This window comes from Cyprinodon tularosa, unplaced genomic scaffold (genome assembly GCF_016077235.1).
Source record: "Cyprinodon tularosa strain WSP-4 unplaced genomic scaffold, ASM1607723v1 ctg66, whole genome shotgun sequence".
Taxonomy (NCBI): Eukaryota; Metazoa; Chordata; class Actinopteri; order Cyprinodontiformes; family Cyprinodontidae; genus Cyprinodon; species Cyprinodon tularosa.
The window spans coordinates 526,522-551,330 of record NW_024039407.1 but is presented as its reverse complement, the minus strand read 5'-3'; the positions used below and the strand labels follow the sequence as shown (position 1 = coordinate 551,330).

The 24,809-nt window shown below is 37.7% G+C and overlaps 1 protein-coding gene across 1 annotated transcript in view; it reads right to left on the bottom strand.

Moving 5' to 3' along the window:
* Positions 1 to 3,663: 3,663 nt before the first annotated feature.
* The window catches only part of LOC119799504 (inactive dipeptidyl peptidase 10), a 60,234-nt gene continuing 39,088 nt past the window's right edge, over positions 3,664 to 24,809 (bottom strand). Inside the window, exons 6-25 of the mRNA XM_038309433.1 lie at positions 22,810 to 22,862; positions 22,149 to 22,230; positions 21,627 to 21,747; positions 21,382 to 21,536; positions 17,043 to 17,140; positions 16,769 to 16,892; positions 14,458 to 14,499; positions 14,261 to 14,365; positions 12,676 to 12,767; positions 10,651 to 10,698; positions 9,620 to 9,738; positions 8,183 to 8,230; positions 7,832 to 7,930; positions 7,660 to 7,726; positions 7,323 to 7,517; positions 7,197 to 7,251; positions 7,018 to 7,117; positions 6,846 to 6,904; positions 4,547 to 4,619; positions 3,664 to 4,467 (exon numbers count right to left, since the gene is read on the bottom strand). Coding sequence (XP_038165361.1) covers positions 4,250 to 4,467; positions 4,547 to 4,619; positions 6,846 to 6,904; positions 7,018 to 7,117; positions 7,197 to 7,251; positions 7,323 to 7,517; positions 7,660 to 7,726; positions 7,832 to 7,930; positions 8,183 to 8,230; positions 9,620 to 9,738; positions 10,651 to 10,698; positions 12,676 to 12,767; positions 14,261 to 14,365; positions 14,458 to 14,499; positions 16,769 to 16,892; positions 17,043 to 17,140; positions 21,382 to 21,536; positions 21,627 to 21,747; positions 22,149 to 22,230; positions 22,810 to 22,862 — 1,953 coding nt within the window. The 3' untranslated portion in view covers positions 3,664 to 4,249. The remainder of the gene's footprint in view (positions 4,468 to 4,546; positions 4,620 to 6,845; positions 6,905 to 7,017; positions 7,118 to 7,196; positions 7,252 to 7,322; positions 7,518 to 7,659; positions 7,727 to 7,831; positions 7,931 to 8,182; positions 8,231 to 9,619; positions 9,739 to 10,650; positions 10,699 to 12,675; positions 12,768 to 14,260; positions 14,366 to 14,457; positions 14,500 to 16,768; positions 16,893 to 17,042; positions 17,141 to 21,381; positions 21,537 to 21,626; positions 21,748 to 22,148; positions 22,231 to 22,809; positions 22,863 to 24,809) is intronic.

The window sequence follows — 24,809 nt, the reverse complement described above, 5'->3', positions numbered from 1 at the left end:
ACGTAGATTTATCTCCACGATTATTCTTTCCCTGCACAGATACAGAAATTACCAATACAATATTTATTCACATTCAGAAAATTTTACATGCTAAATTATGAGACATAGCATACAGTTGTTTCCAAATAGTCTAAATGATCAATATGTTTATTATTTTTTTTTACATAGAGAGTAAAATATGTTTAGCTTTTATTTCCATTAATGACTATACAGCCAACAAAAACTCAAATTTGCCTTTTATTCGTCTTTAGCTTGAAACTGATAAAATTATTTCTAATACAGAGATTATGACTTATTCATTACTTGGTTTGTGCACCTTTGAATATAACCAAGTTATGGTATCTGCGGAGGTTAATGAGGCATCACAGCCTTTATCTTATCTACATTGTTGGCTCTTTTCTCTAATATTAACAATATTCAAGAGGATAATCATGGTCATTAAAAAAAAAAGAAATACGTAGGGGACCGGAGCCAAACAGTTTGTCTTCATCACACTCCTTTCAAATTTATATTATTCATATTGTTTTGAACTATATAGTACATTATATTTATACATTATACGGCATTTGTTTTGGAAATGATCTAAAGTAAAACAATGAAATAAAAGGTTAGCTATTTTGCTATCCAATCAAGAACAGTCATACCTTGGTCACTAAGGCAGGTATTATTACAGTTTGAAGTGTGGGTAGATACTATATCCTTCTGGAAAATGAATCTAAAATGTTCTTAAAGCTGGTCAGCAGAAGAAAGCATAAAGCACTCACTTTTTTTGAACTGCAATGATTTTGAACATGGGGGGGGGGGAAAACTAGTGAGCCAGCGGGAGCAGATGGCACAGTTTCCTAAATCATCACTAACTGTGCATCTCCATTATTTCTTTGGATTCTGGAACTTTTCCAAATGAAATGTTACCTTGGATCTCATCTAAAAAGAGAATTGGGGAATTCAGATGAACATTCCAGTCTTCCTTAGTACAGCTGAGGAGCTTCTGACCTTGTCCCTTGTTAGTTATGGCAGCCCATTTTAAATAAATAAATGTTTATCGTCACTCTTTGCCACTAAAACTCTTGACCAAGGTCCGTTTTACAATATAAAAAAGTAAGGGGGTTGATGAAGATACAGCAACCCTGTGCTTAACATAAAAAGAAAATGCGACAACTTAAGACTTGTAGAAATGGTCGCAATCTGATCACCAGTCCCTCAGCATTACCAACCCTGTAACAGATAAACTTAAAAGCTGTGGAATTAAAGAGTTAAAAGCGGAGCTTGGTTCTGCTGGAGTTTTCCTCTCCACCGTTGCTAAATGTATTTTAGGTGTGAGGGATTGCTGAAAAGTCCATGAAAATATGCAAGAGACTTTCTACACTTTCTACATACTCATTTTAGTCGGAACATGCTGCAAAGTCAATGACTTGATGAAATCAGCTGTGTTTTTTTTTTAGAGATAGCTTTTAACCAGTCTGTATCGTTTGTTTGCATTGACTCTTTAAAGAGCCGTTAGATGACCTGCAGCAAATTGACGCTAAATACATAAACTGAATCAAATTCCTTAGGGTCCAGATCTCTGATGACCAGTGCAATTATTTAACAGGCCCACCACTGGAAGAAACATTACTCCATTTTGGGCAGTGGTGGAGAACGTGTGAATGTAGTGCAATACGGCAGACAAAACGGCCCAGCAGAGAGAGCGAGGAGGACAGATTAGGTTACGGAGTGTTCTTTTCTTCTCACCATGGTCTGTTTAGGAGCACTTGGAGGAACAGGAGTGCTGAGTATGGTCTATTCCTAAATTCTTGACTAGGAAATGACAAAGTTTTCTTTGAATTGAACTGTACTGTTTGTAAAAACTCACTCTATCAAATGGTCCTATGAGATTATCGGCATAATAAATGATCTATTTAAGCAAATACCATCCAGTTTTTGTTGATATATATAGTAAAAATGGAGCAGTTGATGCTCCAGATTCAGTTAAGTTCTTTACAACCGAACAGCATGCTCTCCTTATAGTTTAATTGCTTTTGTAATCTTTTACGTAATGCCTGAACAGTTTCTCCAAAGAAATAATTTAATTCTGCATTACACAATCAATGGTTAAAATGCCACACTGTATCAAAACAGAAATAATGCATCTAAATACATTACACAGACACTTAAAACGTTCCTGTAACATAAACTCGAATATGAATGGAACATGGTAGAAATAGTTTCTGTTGCATTTCAGTTGCATACTTATCGTTATTCACACAATGCAAAGAAAAACAGAATATAAAATCCGTCAAATGTATTTGGCACATTTTGAATAGCATTTAATCTTAAGATAACACTGTATAATCTGGTAAAACACCGTAAAAATGCTAGAATGTAGGTGCACCTCAATAAATTAGAATATAATTGAAAAGCTGATTTATTTTAGTAATTCAATCACAAAGGTTAAAATTAGAGATCTTACAGATTTATTTCAAAAGATTTATTTTACGTGCTTAATTCTGTTTATTAAGATAACGATTGGAAATTAATTATAATACCTTAAACTATGATGTAAGAGCATTAAAAACTGTTTTTAATATACGAGTTTATGTAACGACCGTGTACGTACTATGGAGAATAGTGCTGACTTAACAACTGTCTAGCCAATATTCAGTAAGTCCTTTCAGAATTTAAGACACCAGGACTCCATACAGTGTCCTAGTATATTAAGATAAGTATAAAGGAAAACTGAACGGAAGGGAAAATCGAGAAAAGTGAGTACAAACAACAAGTATCATCTATCAGTGATACTTTTGGGAGCCACATCGTTTGTTGTGGTTAGTCCAGGGGTTTAAGGCCCAAAGTCTGCAAATTTTTTAATTGAATTACTGAAATAATTTTCTTTTTGATGATATCCTAACCAAAGAGATGCAACTCTAACTCTGGTTTTACTCTGAGATCATGCAAGCTATGAACACACAAGAGATAATCTGGTACGGCTTTCTTTCACTCAATAGACGTCCAAAATATTTTTTTGCGTAAGGCCAATTACCTTCTTTCTCAAAGTAATCTACGACGGAGTATTAGGGCCACACATGAAGAGAAAAAATATTTTTGCCATGACGAGATTAAACTCGACATGTCGACTTTAAAGTCGACATGTCGACATTAAACTCAACATTCCGATAATAAAGTTGAAATGTCATGTTGAGTTTAATCTCGACGTGTCGACTTTAAACTCGCCATTTCGAGAATAAAGTTGAAATGTCATGTTGAGTTTAATCTCGACGTGTCGACAATAAAGTTTAAATTAGTTCAACAGAGCCAACCGCTGCACAGGATACATGCACAGAATCCTATACAGTTGCAGCACGTCAAAGACTACCTTCACTCTTAAAACGCAGACTGCAGCTGTGGAGCGCGGTTGCTCTTTTCTCCAAACTTTGGAATGTCGAGATTAAAGTCGCCACGATATATCAACTTTATTCTCGAGATGGCGAGTTTAAAGTCGACACGTCGAGATTAAACTCAACATGACCTTTCAACTTTATTCTCGAAATGTTGACTTTAATGTCGACATGTCGACTTTAAAGTCGACATGTCGAGTTTAATCTCGTCATGGCAAAAATATTTTTTCTCTTCATGTGTGGCCCTAATACTCCGTCATAGTAATCAGCGTGTCAGGATGTTTTTTTTTTTTTTCATTAAGGCAATCGCTTCTTATTTTTTATATCTCCCAGTATGGTGTTGTCCGTTTTGCATACTTCTAAGCCATGGGTCTCCAGCTCCTCACGACCTAGTGTCTTGCAACTAGTAGCCGCAGATTTGAAATGCAGGGGAGGTAATATAACCATTTGATTTAAGAATCTTTAAGTAAGAATGAGAGGCGCAGGACGGGACTTAGGTTTGAGGTCTGAAGGCAAAAATAAAAATCCTGGAAAAATGCTCAAAATGCAATAATCAACATCATGCAGCCATTATGACATGCATGTTTTATAAACTTTGTAAACTTTTTGAGTTAGTGGAAATCTCATTCCCATAATCTCAAGTGAATATTGTAAACAAACTGCTCCCCAAACATACAACAAAACACCAGAAATAAATTTGTGCAACATGTTGTACAGTACAACAATTTTTCCAGAAGTTACACGAGGTGATCTGATTTTTTTGGTCCCTACTCCTCTGCTCTAATTCCTGGTAACCTGCCCCAATGAAATGCTTAACTGTGGCATACAGTCCTCATCGAGAGTCCTTTCAGAAGGAGAGACAGAGGCTTCTGGACTCAGTCATCTTCCTCTTCTTCTTCCTCTGGAACTTCTAGAAGGGTGCTGTGTTTCAGGCAGTTCTGGAGGTAATTCACCACAGTCCGCTGGAAGTGTCTGATGCTGCGGGGCTCTCTAAGGACGTGGCCCTCATCTGGGTACAGCTGCAGGGAGTAGTTGGCCTCCACCTTCACCAGGCGGCTCAGGAGCTCAGCACTGTGCTGGAAGTGGACCCTCGCTTTGGGTGGACAGACACAAAAAAAAATTAGATATGAGATTATTTCTTGAATTGATGAAAACTAGTAATAAATATTCACCATCTGCAGTTCCATGTAGAATAAGAAAGTTCTCTTCTTTTAGTTTGTTGGCTTCTTCAAGGACGGAGGCAGTCTGAGAAAACACAGCATAATTATAGGAATGTTTAACCTAGCTAATGTACAGCAAATTTCAATCTATAAAAATCTTTGATAAAAATCTTTTTTTTTTTTTTTTTTTAAGTTGCAAACATGCTAAATAATATTACAGTGTGTTTTGTTATAACGGCTGTCTTTTTTATGCAGCATGAGTCAGCTGATGCAGAGGTCTGTTGTTGCTGTGAAAAGGTTGTGTTTGCTGTTTGAATCTTTGTAGGTAGGCTAGTGGAGCCAAAATTTCCTTGAAAAATATTTCAACAAATGCATCTTGTGTATATTTTTTGAAGTAAATGTGGCACACTTATAAGATCCAAAATGTTTTTGGACTGAAAAAGGGTATTTTTAGGGAATGCAATTAAACTGTTACGCTAACCAACAGTGAAAATAGATTAACTTCATTAAAAAATGTATTATTTATAAAACTGAGATGTATTTCTGGTCTGCTTGTGTTAGATTCTTTAAGGTTTGGTTAGTAAATTTGAATGTAAATATTCATAATCCCACAGTTATTTTAGATTTTTTTCATTGGCTTCCTGTTAGAATAAATTTTTAAATCCTCTTTCTCACGTATAAAGTCGTAAATAACCAAGCTTCATCTTATATAAGAGATCTGATTGTTGTTCAGGCTCCTCTCCTGTAGTCCTAGGGGCAGACACCCTGTCTACTTTTAAGGCAAGGCTTAAAACTTTTCTGTTTGACAAATATTATAGGTAGAGGGGCTCAGGTTATCCTGAGCTATCCCTATAGTTATGCTGCTATAGGCTTAGACAGCAGGAGGACCTAGGGACCACTTTTCATCATTCTTTTTCTATTCTCCGATTTTGCTTTAATCATTAGTTCAACTTCTAACTTTAAGTTCTCTCTACCTTTTCTCATCATATTAATTAGATCTGAACTGGTTTTGTTCGGCTGTATGCATCCTGGAGGGAGGCATCAGCTGGGCTGTTGCCGTCAACAACTTCCAATATAGATGACACAGTTTGATCTGCTTTTCATTGCTTGGCTCTGTTTCTCTTCTAGACACAGCTATGGGCTCTGCTTTTATTGCAACTAACTGTATGTGCTCTCTGACATGCTTTGTGACATGATCACAGTCGGCCTCAACAGAAGCCGCTCAAACTGCGCCTGATTCTGCTGGAGGTTTCTTCCTTTCAAAAAGGAGTTTTGCCTCTCCAGTCGTGGAGCATGCATGCTCCCTGTGAGTGATTGCTGTAGCGTTAACAATTAAATGCATGCAAATATCTACTGTCTCTAAATGCTCCTGCAGGAGGAGCAAATCCTAAAAAGTCACTGAGTCGATGCAATCTGCTAATTGAAATGTCATGACGTTTTGTAAAAAATTGGTATATTAACTGAATTAAATATATGTATAAATTATTTATTTTAATTATGAAACTGACTCTGGCATTTTTGTAACCCTACAATTTTAAAGATTACTATATATTTTTTTAGGATTTTAAATGATTGACAAAGACAAATTAGTGAATTGTTGACAAGCAGAAGAGAAAAACGTGGTAATAAAAAATTCCTACCAATAGGATTCTAAAAGGTGTGTATTTTGTCGACCTAAGCTAACACTTTGTAGAACTACAATTTAATGCAATTACAGTTGCTATTATTTTTAACCAGCTCTGCACATTTATTCAGGTGAGCTTTTGTCTCTTACTCTTTGCAAAACTGAAGGTGTCTAACAAGCAATTTTCAAGGGCTTCTTGTAGCAGATTCTTCAGTGGATGTAAACCCTATGACTTCACTTTGTCAGAACCTCTCTGTGTTACTTTGTCTATCTTAATTAGTTTAGAGCCCTTTGCATCATCTGACAGGCTTTTAAATATAATCACTGTATATTTAGCTCCATGCATATTCCAATCATCTCTGACCAGATTCCATATTCCTGCAGAAGAACAATAACTTAGCATAAAGATGGAACCACCATCTTGTTTTCTGTGATGGTGTGTTTTTGATTTCATATGCGCTGACCACATAGCATATTTTAAGTCTTGTTTAAGTTCTCTTTTATTATGTAGGTAACTATTGAATGTAAATGTTTGCACTGGATTTAATGGATCCCAGAATTTTTATTTGTAGAATTTATATTTTTCTGTCAGCGACAACATTCCCAGTGCTGGCATGCAACATAAAACTCCAATAAAAAGGAAAATATATTAAAAGTTCAAGGGGTGATATGGATTAAGAACCTTACCAAGTAAGCATGATCCTCCTTTGCCGGAAGCCCAAGATACCTTTCAGAAAATGCTGCACCTAAGAAACAGGGGGACATTTTAACTCAAACATGTTTACTCCATCTCTCTTTCATTGATACAACTTTCATGTTCTTGTTGAAAGAATGTTTCAGCACTTGGATCTTCACTCACTATAAAGCTTGAAATCGGTAATTGGTGCAGCAGCTGCAGCGCATTGAAAGAGCTTGTCTGTTGCAGCCAACATTTTAAGAGTTAGATAACCTCCAAGGGCCTATGATGAGAATGAAAATAGATAATCAGTACTGCAGCCTTAAAAAGTCAGGTCTTTACATCTAATCAACTGCTGTAACCTTTCCAAAGAGGGCTATCCTTCGGTCATCGATGTAAGGCAGCTGCATCAACAACCTGGAAGGACAAAAGTCTTTTAGGTCCACTCTTAAGATGGTAAACAACACACTGATGTAAAATGTACTGACTCAACAACTCCCAGATAGTCTTTGACTCTAAGTGAGCCAAGCTTCCGAGGATCTACGGCTACAGTCTTCTGCCCACGTCCGACCCCGCTCCGGCCATCCACCCAGGCTAAGGCCACGTTGTGTGCGCTACAGAGGACCTGAGGCCAGCCAAGGGAAAACTCCTCAGTCACAGTCTGGCTACCGGGAGTGCCATCCCTGAGGGTGTTCCAGAAAATCAGGATAGGCATGTGGGTAAAAAAATGCAGTTCTTATTTTTCTTTAAAATACTTCATGAATCGTAAGTTACAAAAACAAAGAAACTGATTTTTGTTTCAGCTGTAGGTTAAGCAACACTTACACAATAATGAGGAGTGGGAGCAGGTTGGCCTCATAGCCCTGAGGCAGAACTAGTTTTAGGTGCAGATCTATAGGAGGAAAGCACTAAATGTTCAAACCTGCTTTTTACTAGTGCTACAATGGTACACAGGATATATAATGCTACACAATGCAGACATGCTGGTCTTCTGTACCATGGTTGTCTGCTTGGACTGTCTTAAACAGACTCTCAGGGAGCCTCTTGTCCTCCAGAGCTTCAGACAGGGGGTTGTTATCCTCCAAGATGACATAACCTGCACAGGATGCACCACAAGAAACATCACCTGTTTGCATTTGTATGTGAAACACAAACACTGACAGCAAACATTAAGGGAAAGGAATGAATTGTTCACATAATGCTCCAGCTGGAAGTGACAGCCAGATGGCAGTGTTTGCAAATATATCAAACTGTTCCATGCCCTCTGCAGGCTTTTACCAGGGACTGTAAACTGCCTGGGTGTTAGTTGTGTATTACATCTAATAGGACTGCTAGAGTGGACACTCACTGGAGGGGTCCTTAGTACTGTGAACGGTCACTTTAGGGATTCTTGGGCCTGAAAGAAAATTAAAGAAGGGAGATTGAGACTATCCAAACCACCACAGGTATTTATTTTGCTATATATATATATATATATAAAAACCCATGGCTCATTTTGACAATGTATTATGTTATAATATACTTAAACACATTTTTATTAGTATTTTTTTAATGAACAGGACAACAGTAGTTGTAGATAAATGTGAAGCAAATTAGAGCAGATCTGTATTTTTCAAACTATACTGAAATCCAAAGACTGGGTAGGTATTTAGGGCTCTAGGTAAAACAGGTTCCTAATCTTTTCTGGTTCGACACACCTGAGTCAAATAGTCAGGTTATTAGCGGGACTCTGAAGAACTCTGCATAATGAGGAGGTAATTCAGCCACTTGTTTCAGGTATGTGGAAAAAGAGTTATAACTGAAAGTTGCAGGAAACCTGACCTCCACGAACCCTGTTGTAAGTAATCTTAAAAAAACAATTCTTTCACCATACTTCATTATAAAACAACTAAAGCTCAGAGATAATTAACTCAAAACTGTTTCAAATAGAGTTAATGTCTGGACTTCTATTAAAGCCATACCAGCACATGAATGTGTCTTGATTTAAAATCTCTATTGTAGCTGTATCTGTATGTTTAAGATGTTCTCCTGCTGCAAGGTGAAACAGCAGCTCAGTCTAAAGTCTTTTTCAGTCTATATAATGTTTACTTCTGGGATTTTCAAGTAGTTAGCCACATCCATCTTCCTTTCAACTCTGATCATCATCTCTGTTGCTGCTAAAGAAAAGCCTCCACACAGCATGATGCCTGGGATCGTGTCCTCATGGAGATGAAGTGAATAGATGCTTTCGTTCTGCAAATTTTCAGTGAAGGCCAGAATCGTAGAATTCATGACTGTAACTGTCCTGTCAACAGATTCTCCCAGTTAAGCTGTGGATCTCTGCAGCTAAATCCAATAGTCTCCTGGCTGTTGGATATTGTTTTATAACTTAACCTTCCTTTATATGTCTTTCTAACCTGTCTTCTGTGTTTCTTCTCCTTTGTGATGCTATTTGTTTACTCATCTTTTCTAACCAACCAGAAAAGCCTTCTGGATTTAAAATAAGATTCAAATCAAACTGCAGTAAACTATTTATCAATGGAAATGTCTGAAGTTGAATGGTTGAAATGGATTTTATACAGCAGCATTAAAGTTAAATGGGATGGATACAAATTCATGTAATACTGATTGTAAAGTAATAATGAATTTTAAGAGTAAAAATTCCACAATCATCCTGTTCTTGGCATTTATCTCTCAAATAAAGTCCCCAAAATGACATTTTGTGGCTGTAGCGCAAGAAGAACGGGACAAAATGTGAAAAAAGTTCAAGTTCATTACCTTGAGACAGTGTATGCGTGTGACTTACCCAAACAATAAAGAATGAAGTGAGTTTGGTTGGGGCTGAAAACAACTTTGAAGAAATTGCATCCATCAACCAGGTCACATGAGATGCAACGACGCTGAAACACTCCATTTAGGTCCACACTTAGGGTAGAGTAACCAAAAATAAAAAGTTAAATTTAGCTTTTAGGGGAACAGTTAAGAGCTGTTTTGTGTGATGGAAAGATGATTTTTACAATCTAAAAGACATTGTTCAGAGCAGATAGTTGATTAATACCTAATAAAAAAGCCCTGTCATATAAAATCTCTACTATGTCTGCATCTTATAATGAGCCAAAACAAAACCAAAAATCCCTGTGTCATGATTTTGGCACTGATGGTTGGCTTGATTAGTTGTTTCATTCACCTGGCTAGCTCTGCCCTGTCCCTGATCAGATCCACCTGTTCTGGTTTCCTATGTAAGCTCCCCGTTTCCCAGCCATCAATGCCAGATTATTCTTGAGTCTTTGGTTGTTGAGAGTTCTCTAGCATTACTATAGTGTTCTGATTGTCTGATCCTGACCTGTTTCTGTATTTGGACCTTTGAGCCTGCCTGCCCCAGTCTGCTCTGTTTGCCTGGCCTGTCTTCAGAATCCTGTCGAATTTTTCTGAGGACTCAGCCTGGTTCTTCCTCTTGACTTCGCCCCGTGGATTATCCCGTCTTCCTTCATCAGCTCGGATCTGATCTCCTGTCAGCTCTGGAGGCACCTGTGTTTCTCTCCGACAGACGTTCCTGCCTCAGACCCCTTAGCCACTGCAGATCCGCAGATCCGTCTGTGTTTAAATAAACGCTTTTGAAGTAATACACTGTCTGTCTTGCCTGAATTCTGGGACCTACTTTCTGAGCCATTACACATTGGCTTTGTTTTAACTTATTTTAAAGGAAGGAGGAGGATTGACGTCTGTCATGTACATTTGGTGTAAAGCTAAATCTTGTATAAAGAAAATAGTTTGTCTTCATTTGTTTTATTGGTTTGCCATAAAATAAACCGTGATAACTCAGAGGAGATGGTGTACCTGTAAAGGTGTCTGCTCTCTCTTGATTCTTCTGTGCTCAGGAAGAAGCTGATGAGGAAACACAGAGTTATTATAAAAGGACAAAAAAAACTTTTTGGCAAACGTTATTCCATGACTTGATTTATCTTAGCATTGTGGATCACAATAATCATTTAGGTCAGATTCAAACAGAATCTCATTTTATACAACAAACATTGTGTTTTAATTAGGTATAGGCATATTGAAAAAAAAAAACATCTTATAAATAACAGTTAATGGAAACAAACATCTTGTTAAACTTTGAAGTGTTACTTTGAGGAACTTAAGTCAGTCTTGTTAAAAAATTGAATTAGATAAAACAGAAATTGGATAAATCAAAACTACCTATCTAGATATTTTTTAAATTCAGAATGCAATTTAAAATATGTTCAAAAAGCCAATTCGGAGATATACTTTGCTGATGTTGTTTTTTCATCATTTTCATCATTTTTTTTTTTTTTAACAAATAGATTTTATAAAAGCCCAAAGGCCCATTCTGACTCTGATGAGCACCAGAGTTAGCAACTGTTAGTCATGCACATCCAACACCTGGTTTTAATTGAAGCATGAGAACAAAGCGATTGCTGAAAGAACACCATTAAGGATCCTTGCCATAAGCAATGCAGGACATACATTTAACAAGTGGAAGAAGATGCTGGTCAGATGAGACCAAACATTTAAGTTGAGCCTGCATGAAAAGTGTTATATGTGGCCGCAAAATTACACTGCAAACTACCATACAAACATCATGACAAAATACTGTATGTTATAGTTTGGTGGCAATACCATGCTGGGGGCTGGGCTGTTCTTCTGCAGTGATAGTGAAGCCACTGAGATGTGAGTAAAAGATGGATGTGAGAAACCAGGTGGAGGCTGAAAAAGTTTGGAGATGTTTGCTGAATTTTAATTTCAACCAGGATAAAATATTCTCGACATAGAGCGGAAGATACAATGGTTTGGTTTAGATCCAAGCAAATTCCTGCTCTCTATATGTTGATGTTCACAGATGCTCACCATCTGATCAGGCTGAGCTTTAACTCTAAGAAGAAGGTGGGGAAGTTTTACGGCAGAACTGCTAGAAAATCCCCATAAAAATTGTTTTGACTGTTATTTAGAGAGCGGCGGAGTTAAAAAACAAATAAATGCCACACTTTTGAAAAGAGATTGTTAATATCCTATGTTTTCACATTTTTCTCACTACCTTGTGTTAATTTTTTAACAAAAACAAGGATATGGTAGCAAAATAACAAAAGGTGGAAAAGTTTAAAGAGCAGGAATACCTTCGCAAGTCTCTATAAAGACAAAAAAAATAAAATAAGAAAATGAAAGCAGCAAAACTTATAATTTGTGTCAGTGCTGAAACGTTTGCCTATAAACTTTCAGGTGTCCAAACTTCATTCTTTATTCTAAAACATAAATTATTCACCATCACAATCTATCAGTACTTATTTACTGTACATACTTCACCGTGCTAAGAAAGTCTGCCGTGCACCGCAGTGTTTTCCTAAAGAGACCATGGAGTCTTGCAGGCTGCCTAATTCAGGGTGAGTTTATGAAGAGGAATTAGTCCTTTAGAGGCAACAAGCAGTGACAGCCTGAGAGCTGTGTTGCTCACTAGAGCTGTCTACATTAACAGTGGGCTTTACTCTGTTCAGACCGCAGGGGAATCAAGCCTCCAGCAGAAGAAAAAAGGCTGGTTTAGGGAATAATCCGCTCGTCGAATGTAATCCTCCAAGAATCTTCTGTCCTCTTTTCTATCAGTGCTTATACTACTTCAGTCTAAGTCAAAGAGAGTTACTTTAGACTGCAGGCTCAGATCAATACTACATGTTCAGATGGCTTATTTTGTCATTTTGAACTACAACCGCATTAAATTAATCACAAAACACAAAGTTAAACTAAATCAGCGTTCTTTCGCATTTGGATTATAATCTCTTCAGTGACTTCAGTGACTGTGATTTATGTGTTTGGAGAAATTATTTCCCACACGGTGTGGATCCCACATACATTCTTCCAGCCTCCTCGTCTAAGGCGCAGAGCAAGGTGACATCCCAGCTCCCCGATGTCAAGAAGCGAGGGGGGACAGAGGGGATGGCGGGCTGCATGACACAGACACACAGAGAGACGGTGAGCAAAGCAGAAACGTTCTCATACACAGAATAAAAATAGGTTCTGTCAGAAAGCGGCAGAAGAAGAGGTAGGTTGGAAATGTGAAATTCAATCAAAAGACTGCTGGCTCCTGTAGAGAGTTCACATAAAAGCATCTTGTTAGATATTTTTATTATGATGGCAGTGGAGAAAACCCTGGATGTGGGTCTTAGTAGAGAAACTCCATTAGAAATACCCTTTCTGACTGAAAAAACCCCCAAAAAAAACAAGAACAACAAAACAAGCAATCTTTAGGTATTTCAATCTGAAAAACTCACACAGAAAGAAAAGACAGTTGGAAGAATTTTATTGACACGATTGCATGATTAATCTTTGGCACTCTTGGCAGAAAAAATTTGTGCTGAATTTTAAAAATAGAGTATCCGCCAGCACCCTAAACCCTTAAAACCTTCCTCTAAAAATTAATCTAAATACTTTTTTATTCTTCATGGAGAACTTTTCACTTTAAAGGCTGTTTCTATGCAAAAAGCAGAGAAACTGATACATCTGCTCAGAAATGTGCAAGTTCTGCTTGTTATCATTGGGTTCCCAAAACCAATTTACCTTTTAGGACTCGTCTTTTCCCCGTTTCGCCAAACAGAAATGCTTTCAACAAGAAGGGAATCACAGTAAAAGGCTGACAGCTGGGTCCACATTAATATCAAATTTTTTTTTTTTTATAAAATAACAGGCAGATTTAGATCCAGATTTTTTTCTTATTTTAACATGTTTTTTTTTTTGTTTTTTGTTTTTTTTTACATAAGAAGCAACAATAACATTTGGGAGCAGCTGAGAGAGTCCCATCTTAAATCTGATAGTGAATCTTTGTAGAGTGCAAAGGAATTAGAGAAATGGCAAGACTATTTTTTTATTTTTCACTATATTTCACAAATAAGCTTGATTATGTAAACTTTAGGGTTAAACACAATTTATCTCTTGTAGTCTTTTTTTTTTTTATAAAACTTTCTTACACATATTGTATGATCAAAATCAGTCTTGGAGAACTGAAAGCTTTTAGTAAAATTGTTCACAACTGCAGATTACATAGGTAAGTTTAGTGTTAATGTTAAATGTAGTGGGATTCACAAGTGTTTCTCAAATATATTCGGATACAATTTTTTCTTTACTCATCCTATACTTTTGAGAGCAAAACCAAAAAAAATAAGTTTTTTTGTTTTTGTTTGCCCTGAAAATATAGAAGAAATACCTCAATCACTGTTCATGAGCAGTACTTAGTGTAAATTTACCATTCCTTGTATTTAAAGGAAGGAAAGTAAAAAGTTTTTGAAAAGCTTGCAGGAAAAAAATTTACGAAAAACATTTTAAGAGCAAAACATTTCAACCCTGAACGGCTGGCATCTGCGGTCCAAAAGTTAAATCAAACAAAAGAGTCAGTGCTTTGGTCAGAAAAGGTATTAAAATAAAGGAGAGAAAAATGACTAACCTGGACGGTCAGGCCAGCGATGTGGTGGAACTCTCCACGAGCGCCTTGTTTTGCAGGTAGTACCGTATAAAACATAGAGCCGTCTGATGTGAACAAAGGCACATCCTGTTTATAAAAGGTGACGAGGAAACAGCAGGATAAATATGTGTGCAAAAAAGTCAAAGAATCATGTTAGAGGAGGACTTTCTAAGACATACCTGTCGCTGGTTCTGCATTATATCCATGGACATTTTGTGTTTCTATTGATTTCAAAGGAAACAAAGAAGTTTGTATATTATTTCTACCATTTAAAAACAAAACAAAAACAAACAAATCTAATTTCTCAGCCTGTAATTGTCAGTTTACAATGACTGGCTATTTTAATGTTAATCATTATTTAATTAATCTGCCTTCCCTAAAAACAGGCTTCTTCTTAAACATCTCTGATTATATCACATAATGTAATCAATTCAGCTTTAGAGTATGCTCATTTGTATTTTTCATAATTTGCATGCTTTAATAAAACCCCTTTCTTAAAAGCATCCAAGCATTTGAGCCTTATTGGTGAACACTGCATGGATATGAGGAAAAAATAAACAAAATTCTGTAGTACGTATGGAAGCAATATTATGATTTTTTCATGAGCATTACTTTTCACGTCCTTCTATTAATCTCATCTGGATATGGTTTAGACTTTGACTGGGCCACTTAATGAAATTAACATGCTATGATCTAAGCCAATGTATTTTAGTACGAGGTGCACATTCAGAATTTTTCTAGTAATACAGGCTAAACTTTTATGCCAAACACAATTATTTATCTAAATTCTGACCAGCTTCGGCAAAGCATAATGCTGCCACTTCCCCATGGCATGATGTGGTGAGATGAGTTGTTAGGTTATATCCACATGGACTCCGAATAAGGAACACTAATTTGTGTGATAATTCGCTGTTGATCTACAGGAAATAGTGGCTGTAAAGGTTAGGATGCGTAAACAGGTTCAGCCTGGCCTGTTAACTAAACGGTCTGCATGTGCTGCTAGAAGTTTAAGAGATGTTGGAAAATCAATATAAAGTTCTAAATCATGTTATTGGTTGAAATAATTATACAAATAATGCGAAATATAGTGATGATAATAATACCGGTAATTGATATTATTTACGGCACACACTTGAAGTATCCCAAAGCACCACAAAAATGTAGATACATTACAAACGTAATCTTTTTAGCAATCATAAAATCTGGAAAAGTTTTTTGTCTACTCCTTGGTTCCCATACAAATTCCCTTTCCACATGCCAAGTATTTTATCTACATATCCTCCACCTATAAATTTCTGTGGCTTGGTCTTTAGAACATGATCTGCACATGATCTATGCCAAGAACCTGAATCTGCAGACTGAGGGCTAAGCTGACCAGGTGGCAAAATTCTGATCAAAATTGCTGCAAAAACAGCGTGCTGCAATATTTCTCTCAGAGTTTTCAGGAAACATTGATCAAGAACAAGATGCCTTAGACTGGAGGAGTAAAGCATCTGAAAACCGCTTTCCCTGCTGCGGGTCTGACGTTCTAAGCTGTTGAATACTGGAGACAAATCTGCCTTTTTCGAAACAGAGAGGAACACAGTTTACAGACTTTAGCCAATACTGACATGAGCTGTTGTTTATAAAGCTAAAACAAAATCACTAAGGGTTTAAATAATGATATAAAATGAACGTTTGTGTTTCCTCATATGCACATCACATTTTCTCATTGCCAAAATTCAATCAAAGAGTCCTTTAAGATGAATCCCCTCATGTCTAGCTACCAGCTCAATCAAAGAAGGTTGATAATCAGTTAACTAAAGTCATTGTTTTCTGATTAAGCAAATAATTTCATAAATATTATTTTAGAAAATGTTTTATCTACCTCTTGGATTTGCATTGCGAATTGGTATGAACACATTATAACAGGTAGACACTGTTTTTTACAAATTCAGACAAAATTAGAATGAAATTAAAACAAGAACCAAATTATTGGACATAATTCTTAGATTTATTGAGGGAAATATATCCATGCCACCCAACCTATTTCTAATAAATCATGTTATGCCACTGTCTCAAATGCATGCAAACATGATTGGCTAACCTTTCTTTAGTAGTTTTTTTTAAAGGGTATCCCAGATGGGGTTTTGTTCTTAGTGTGCCTTTGAAGTTGACAAAAAAGTACATTGCTATCTTTAAAAAACCTTTAAAAACAAAGTTTAATAAAAATCTATATCATTGTTACACATCATTAAAGCTAACTTTTAAATATGAAACTGCATACATTTTCCTTAATACCAAAGCAGTTAATTTCAGCGAGTCATTGTAAATTCTCTGCATGCAGCAAATTGCTTCAAATATTAATCCAGGCAGAACAAATCAGAGGGGCTTCAGGAAATCAATCCCAGCTCCCCAAACTGTGTAAATGAAGCGAATTTCTATTAAAGCGCTATATTGAAGCAGACAACCCTTCAGACTACTAATTGAGAGCAAGCGATGGGCGCTCACCTCTGAACATGCCCCGGTGGTGGCCTCACACACGCAGAGCACTGATTGGTTCTGAGCACGATTCAGCCAACGAACCACGAGCCTGGTACTGCTTATCCAGCTCACCATGGAGATGTAGTTTTCCCTGAAGAGGTGGTGCAGAAAATGATACACGGAGTAAGAGAAATGATAAAGAGAAGCAGTGACTGGGAGTGGTATATGCGGACAGCATAATCATCTCTGACAGGTGCTGTCTGAATTCATAGAGCTTTATTTGAATTTCACCGAGATGTACCTGGCCCTGAGCGAGTCGGGAGGCAGCATCTCCAGAGTGTGAGCTGGACCATAAAGGTTCACTACAAACAGACTGACTGATGGGATACTGGAACCAGCCTGTGAGCACAAGTAGAAAAGAGAAATAGCTAAATACTGTAAAAAGCATGTTCTGACAAATCTTTGTAGGCTCCCTGCACACTTCTCTGAATCTGATGAAAAACAGCTAAATCCAAAATCCATTAGAGCTATTGGACAAGAAACTACAGTTACTGTAATTCTAAGGAAAAAATAATAAATAAATGTAAAAATAAAGTCAAAAGTTCTTACAGCTCAAACAGCTGCAGAGGCAAGTGATTTAAGTAAAGGAAGCATATGTGTAACAAGTACAGTGTATATTTTCAGACATCCTCAGCTCTTAGGAAAATAGGGATAAAGTCTTAGGAAAAAAGTTTAACAGGTTTCAAGGAAAACAAAACCTTTCATTTCTGAGGTCTTATGATGCGTTCACACTGATCACGGCATCCCCGGCAGGAGGTGGATTTACATAGTATTCCCATGAAAAGTGTCACGTTTTAGAATGATGAAGCAGCCAGCAGTGAATTCCACACATTTTAAGGGAGTGTTGAATCATTCATCGTCCATCCTGAATTGCGCAGACCCAGCATTGGTGCTTTTTTCTCGGCTAAATAAAAGGAAATACCGCTGAATCCACCCTCATCCAGATGCAGCTCTTGGAGTTTGTGGTGGTTATACGAAAACACGGTTCTATCTCTGGAAAATCAGGTGGACCCACAGACATCGATTGGTGTTGTTCGGCTGAAATGAAACTTGCAGGTAGATAGAAGCTAAAGCTTTGATCTTTTTTCATTTCAGTAAAATCTAACCAGGAAGATATTTGAGTTTAACAAAACTAGCTTGTGGAAAATTGAGGATGACGGTGGCAAAAACTGAGATAAAAAATGTATATGTTCCACTTTCTATGACCTAAATTTAATTTGAAAAAATGTTTTTGCAAGAATTTGTTTCACTCTAATATCAAAAGCAGGATTTGTTACACTCTAATATCTACTTGGTTGGTCAACATTTCACTGAATTAAAAAAAAAAAGCAGTCAATTCCTGCGACCTAAGACCTGGGGAAGAAAAAACACACACCAAGCTTAAAGTGGGGCATCCAGAATTCTGAGCGAAAGTCAAAATGCATCTGATTTAAGCCCGTTTCGTGGCTGCCATGACCCAGATGACTGAGAGTTTGCACTGATAGTTGTTTTTCTTATGACCTGATAAGTTCTTTTCTTAGACCAGAGACCTGATAACTTATCTCCTTGGACTTGAGAATGTGCTAAAATGTACACCATACATATGATGAACACCCAGAACTTAAGAATATTTATAAAAACATTTATATCTCTCAAAATACAGATGCAAGAATTTTTACATACAGATTCATATGTTTTCAGGCGTAACCTCTAAGGCTGTAAATTAGACAAGCATTTTCATGTAAAGCGAGGGGAAGGAAGACGACTGTTAGAACAAGGTGCATAACCCTGACCACTGCTTTGAGAGGATTATGAGTTAGAGCAAGTTCCGGCTCGTAGCTATGCGTCAACAGCACGAATTGTCCTCGAATACCTCTCGACTGCAGACTGGATTTCAAACGTTTTTGATTTTCTCCCGACCGTACGATTCCTGATCAGTAGGTGGTGGTGAGAGGCGGATCACCCCTTGTTACCCTGTGTGTACAACACAAAGCAGGACTAAAAGTCGGGCTAATCTAAAAGATTCTCGCACGACTGGAGAAACGGCCCGAAAAGGGCAAAAAAAATCATACAGCGTCTGCCCAGCTAAAGGGGAAAGGAAAGGGTCACTAAGGGGGAACAAATAATAACCTGGGGGAAAAAAAACAAGTTCTAACTGTAACAAGAAAAGAGCTTCAATTAAGCTAAAAGGAAATAAAAGTAATGACTAAGACTAAAACTAGACCAAGGAATAAAGTAAAATAAATATGAAAAATGCTGAAAAGAGATAACTGAAAGAAATAACAATGGAGAGTAAAACTAAGAATTCAACAATTATCTAAATCTTGATAAACACAGAATAACATGAAATAAAACATAACTTAGAACCCAAAAGGAAAACTTTAACAGAACCAAAAAGTCCAAAATTATACAGGTGCTGGTCATAAAATTAGAATATCATGAAAAAGTAGATTGATTTCAGTAATTCCATTTAAAAAGTGAAACTTGTATATTATATTCATACATTACATACAAACTCATATATTTCAGATGTTTATTTTGTTTAATTTTGATGATTACAAATGACAACACATGAAAATCTCAAATTCATCATATCAGAAAATTAGAATATTACTGAAGACCAATAAAAACAAAGGATTTATAGAAATGTTGGCCAACTGAAAAGTATGAACATGAAAAGTATGAGCATGTACAGCACTCAGTATTTAGTTGGGCCTCCTTTGGCCTGTATTACTGCAGCAATGCGGCGTGGCATGGAGTCGATCAGTCTGTGGCACTGCTCAGGTGTTATGATAGCCCAGGTTGCTCTAATAGTGGCTTTTAGCTCTTCTGAATTGTTGGGTCTGGTGTATTGCATCTTCTTCTTCACAATACCCCATAGATTTTCTATGGGGTTAAGGTCAGGAGAGTTTGCTGGCCAATTAAGAACAGGGATACCATGGTCCTTCAACCAGGTACTGGTAGCTTTGGCACTGTGTGCAGGTGCCAAGTCCTGTTGGAAAATGAAATCTGCATCTCCAAAAAGTTGGTCAGCTGCAGGAAGCATGAAGTGCTCTAAAACTTCCTGGTATGTGGCTGCGTTGACCCTGGACCTCAGAAAACACAATGGACCAACACCAGCAGATGACATGGCACCCCAAACCATCACTGACTGTGGAAACTTTACACTGGACTTCAAGCAACGTGGATGAAGTGCCTCTCTTCTTTTCCTCCAGACTCTGGGACCTTGATTTCCAAAGGAAATGCAAAATTTACTTTCATCAGAGAACATGACTTTGGACCACTCACCAGCAGTCCAGTCCTGTTTCTCTTTAGACGCTTCTGACGCTGTCTGTGGTTCAAGAGTGGCTTGACACAAGGAATGCAACAGCAGAAACCCATGTCTTTCATACGTCTGTGTGTGGTGGTTCTTGAAGCACTCACTCCAGCTGCAGTCCACTCTTTGTGAATCTCCCCCACATTTTTGAATGGGTTTTGTTTCACAATCCTCTCCAGGGTGCGGTTATCTCTCTTGCTTGTACACTTTTTTCGACCACATCTTTTCCTTCCCTTCGCCTCTCTATTAATGTGCTTGGACACTGAGCTCTGTGAACAGCCAGCCTCTTTAGCGATGACCTTTTGTGTCTTGCCCTCCTTGTGCAAGGTGTCGATGGTCGTCTTTTGGACAACTGTCAAGTCAGCAGTCTTCCCCATGATTGTGTAGCCTATAGAACTAGACTGAAAGACCATTTAAAGGCTTTTGCAGGTGGTTTGAGTTAATTAGCTGATTAGAGTGTGGCACCAGGGGCCATCAATTTTGAACCTTTTCACAATATTCTAATTTTCTGATATGATGAATTTGAGATTTTCATTTGTTGTCATTTGTAATCATCAAAATTAAACAAAATAAACATCTGAAATATATGAGTTTGTATGTAATGTATGAATATAATATACAAGTTTCACTTTTTAAATGGAATTACTGAAATCAATCTACTTTTTCATGATATTCTAATTTTATGACCAGCACCTGTAGATCTTGACACTCATAAGGTCAAACCTTGGAGACTTCAGACCAAAGCACTTCCTTTGGCAACCTTCCCTTAACAGTTAAAGGCCACTAAAGGCTGGATCTGTTAGTAAACAACTCCCTCCCATTAGTTTAGGTGTGTCATATAGTCTTACAATAGCCTTTTATAATCTAACGTATTCTAAACTAACATATCTAAACCTGTCTGCTGGGATGATTGTTTCTGTTCACTATGGTTCTATAACAGCTATTTGGGACCTTTACAAAACAGATGGAGTTATGCTGAGACAAAATTACACACAAGTAGACTTGGTTTAATAATATAATAACTGCTTAAGGCAGTCGTTATAATTTATCTAAGGGTATAAGAGGTTGCAAAATCTTCCAGATTAAGAATTTACTTTTTTTTTTTCTTTAAAGGGAGAAATTTTAACAAAGTTCAAGATGCTCATGCATTACCAAATGCATTTAAAATAAGTTCTCTGCCCGGTAAAGAGAGCAGTATTATCCTCATGCTGACATCAGCATTGTACTAAAAGCACTGTTACAGCCACAGGGCTGCTGCTGTGACTCATATCAGCGCAGTGTTTACCTTTGGGTAGTGAAAAATCATATTGGAGGGGTAGAGGCCTCCAAGGAAATGAGGTATTTCCATCACAGGTGTTGCAGAGTTGTTGATGCGGAGATATGCAAGCCGGGCACCGTCCATAGACCACCAGTGGGCTGCATATGTCAGAAGCACCTCCTCTGTATTTGAGTGCATAACAGTTAAGCATGAGTCTCCCTTTCGCTGTAACTCTTTGATCATTCTGACTATATAAATCATCTAAAACCTACCTTCATATGTCCAGTCAGAGAGTCCGTTTACAACATTTTGGTCTTCCTCGGTGGACGTGAGACGCAGCGGGTTGCTTGGCACGCTGGGCTTGTAGTAGATATCTCCGTCAAACAAAAAGGCCTGGCACATTGGGCACAAACAGACATTGCCAATTTATCGTCAAAGACAGCAAGGTTGCAGACTTCACAACTGGCTGCCTGATTTGAGCGGGGAATGCTTTCCAAGTATGAATGATTGGCCAGCACACACAGTGCTCTGAGCCAATACATCTTTACTTGGCAGTTAATGTAGTGCGGATGAACACTGACATAGCACCAAAAAGTAATTTACAGCAGAGGTACATGAATGAGTGCAGATGGAGTTCATCTTCCTAATTGTCACTGATGTTATCATGATGAAAATTATGTCAAACAGAGGACAATAGGATATTTAGGTGAGACAAGCTCCTAATCACATGGCAGGTTTTAGTTAATAGAGATAGCAGCATATTTATCTGATGAATAAGTAAAGGTTTTGCTTACCAGCTGGTTCCCCTGAGGTCCCCAGGAAGCAAACTGCAACTCTGTTGTCTCACTCCCGGGAGGTCTGACCTCCAGTAGATCCCTAGAACACACAAAAAGAAAATCCAACATAAGCCACAGTCATTAGGGACAGCTGTCCTGGTTGAAGCCCCCTAAACTCTGTCTATGTCCTGCCTTTCAGAAAGCAGCAGTGCTGACAGAACAAAAGAGCAAGATGCAGAGAGGGAGAATGAAACCCAGGGCAGGGTTAGCTCATGCAGGACTGGGGACATTTCCTTTTTTTCTCTTTTTTTTCATATTTGCATTCTTTTCAGGCGGACATACATCTTCCAAGGCAAACTCAGGCATTGACTCTTCCTTTAAAGGCCTTTGTTTTCTCTCTGAAATTCCAAAGCATCACTCAAAGCCACATCATAAAAGTTATTTAAGTTATAATGCTTAAAATAAACCTCAGGCAGTGACATCAATGGTACTGCACAAACCTTACGATATGTTTATGATGGAATCTGGAAAGCACACTAATAGACATATACATAACTCAATATGAAACATTTTCTTATTAGGGGGCTTTTTAAAAATCATTAAACTGCAGCTCTGCTTGCTTTGTTGATGCTCATGCCCCGTGCATCCCATGCATTTAGGCATTCACAGTTTCACCTACCCATTAGCCACACTGTAGATAGCATAGGAGGCTGTGAAGGACTGAGAAAACACCTGAAAAAGGTAGAGGATATCATGCACAGAGGTGTGTCGGACACAGGTCAAAACACTCATTTTAGATTATCTTGTACTCGTAGCAGAAGGCTAGGTTCGATGTCTTCACGCTCTTGCAAAAGTATCAAAAAGCACTGCTTTAAATTGCAAATGGCCTCAAAAGTAGAGATTTATTGAGGAACTGCCTTATGGCTGTCATTGTGGATTTGTGTTTACTACAAGACTCTTTAGTATTGAAGCTGTGACTGTGGGAAGGAAACCTAAGATCGGTCATTTTCTGTTTTAAGGGACATTAACAGCTAACATGAAGCTGTTTATTCCAGCTGGTAAAACAATGGACTTCAGTATTTGTTGCCATTTCATACTCATATATTTTTAGTAATTTAATACCTAACTTTTTTGAAGTATGAAGCACAGTTATGATGAGTTCGATTATCATAGAAATTCAAGTATACCAAGTGACGTAATCTTGGAGGTAAATGCATTCCATTCACTCTTCACCATGGCCACTACAGCTATTGAGACAAACAAAACAATAAAAAAAATCTCTGTTCTATGTGGAATTCTGTGCATATAAACAGCATTAAAACATATTGTCCTATAAAAACATACAAATAGTACCTGAGTGACTGACTTAAATGGATCCACATTTAGTTGTAACAATATACTTTATTTTTGTTTTGTTTTTTTATGTAACTCCTTTACTCTTTTGTGTGTATTTTATTGATTCATTTATTGTTGTTTTTGGCTGTTTATCAAAACTGTGTGAAATAAATTCCTATCCCTAATCCTAGAAAAAGAAATGATGATTTTCAGTGTTAAAAAAAAAATACAGTAAGAATGAGGTAAGGAGATTATTTTTTATAAGTTTTAATTCAACATTGTTACACGGATGTTGCCATGTTTTTTACACTACAATGCTTTGTGAGTAAATGAGATATGCTAGTTCCTGTACTCTTAGCTCCATCCAGCCAAAACTGTAACAATAAACCTGTAGAATTCATGATCTCATAATGTAATGTGTAAATCCCTTTATTGTCCCACAATGGGAAAATTCACTCTCTCCATTGGACCCATCCCCTTGGGAAGCAGTGGGCTGCCATTGTGTGGCATGCGGGGAGCAGTGTGGGGTTAAGGGTTTTGCTCAGGAACCCAGAGTTGATGCTCTAGGGATTGAACCGGGTACTTGCAACCTTCTCACAGCACAAGCAAGTGACTGGCTTAATTACTAACTCCATTCACCTGTCTAAAGTCGGGCATACACTGTGATTAATTTTCAATCTTTGCACACAGCTACAGTTCAAACTGTACAATAAAATTGCAGGGTTTAAAAGTTCACAGCTCACGATGCATGTTGTCATACAGTGCGGCCTGATGCTCTGATGCAATCTTACGATGGCAGACGGAATTCAAACAGGTTTGATTTTCTCTCGAACTTACAATTCCTGATTAGGAGGTGGTCTTGAGAGGCTGATCGCCCCTCATTACCCCTGTATACTACACAATGCACGACGAAGCTGAAACTTGGCCAGATCAATAAATTCTAGCACGACTGGAAAATCAGCGTGAAAAGCCCCAAAAAAATCATACAATGTATGCCAGGCTTAACTGTGCCCTGTTTCTTATCACTGCTCAACTGATTCACCTCCTCCCGCCTTTATTTAAGGTGCTTGCATCCAGTCATCAGGCCAGATTATTCTTGTTCTCTCAAGCCAGTTGTGAGAGTGTTTTTAGAGTTCCTTGGTGTTTCTGATTTACTGATCCTGACCTGTTCAGCATCTCAACCACTGAGCCTGCCTGTTCCTCTCTGAACGGTTTGCCTGAACTGTCTTTGGATCCTGGCCCTCTGAGCCTGCCTGTTTCTGTTCTGATCTGGTTGCCTGACCTGGCTTTGGAGTCCTGCAAGTTCTCTGGGGCTGCAGCATCTTGGACACTCTGGGCGATGCC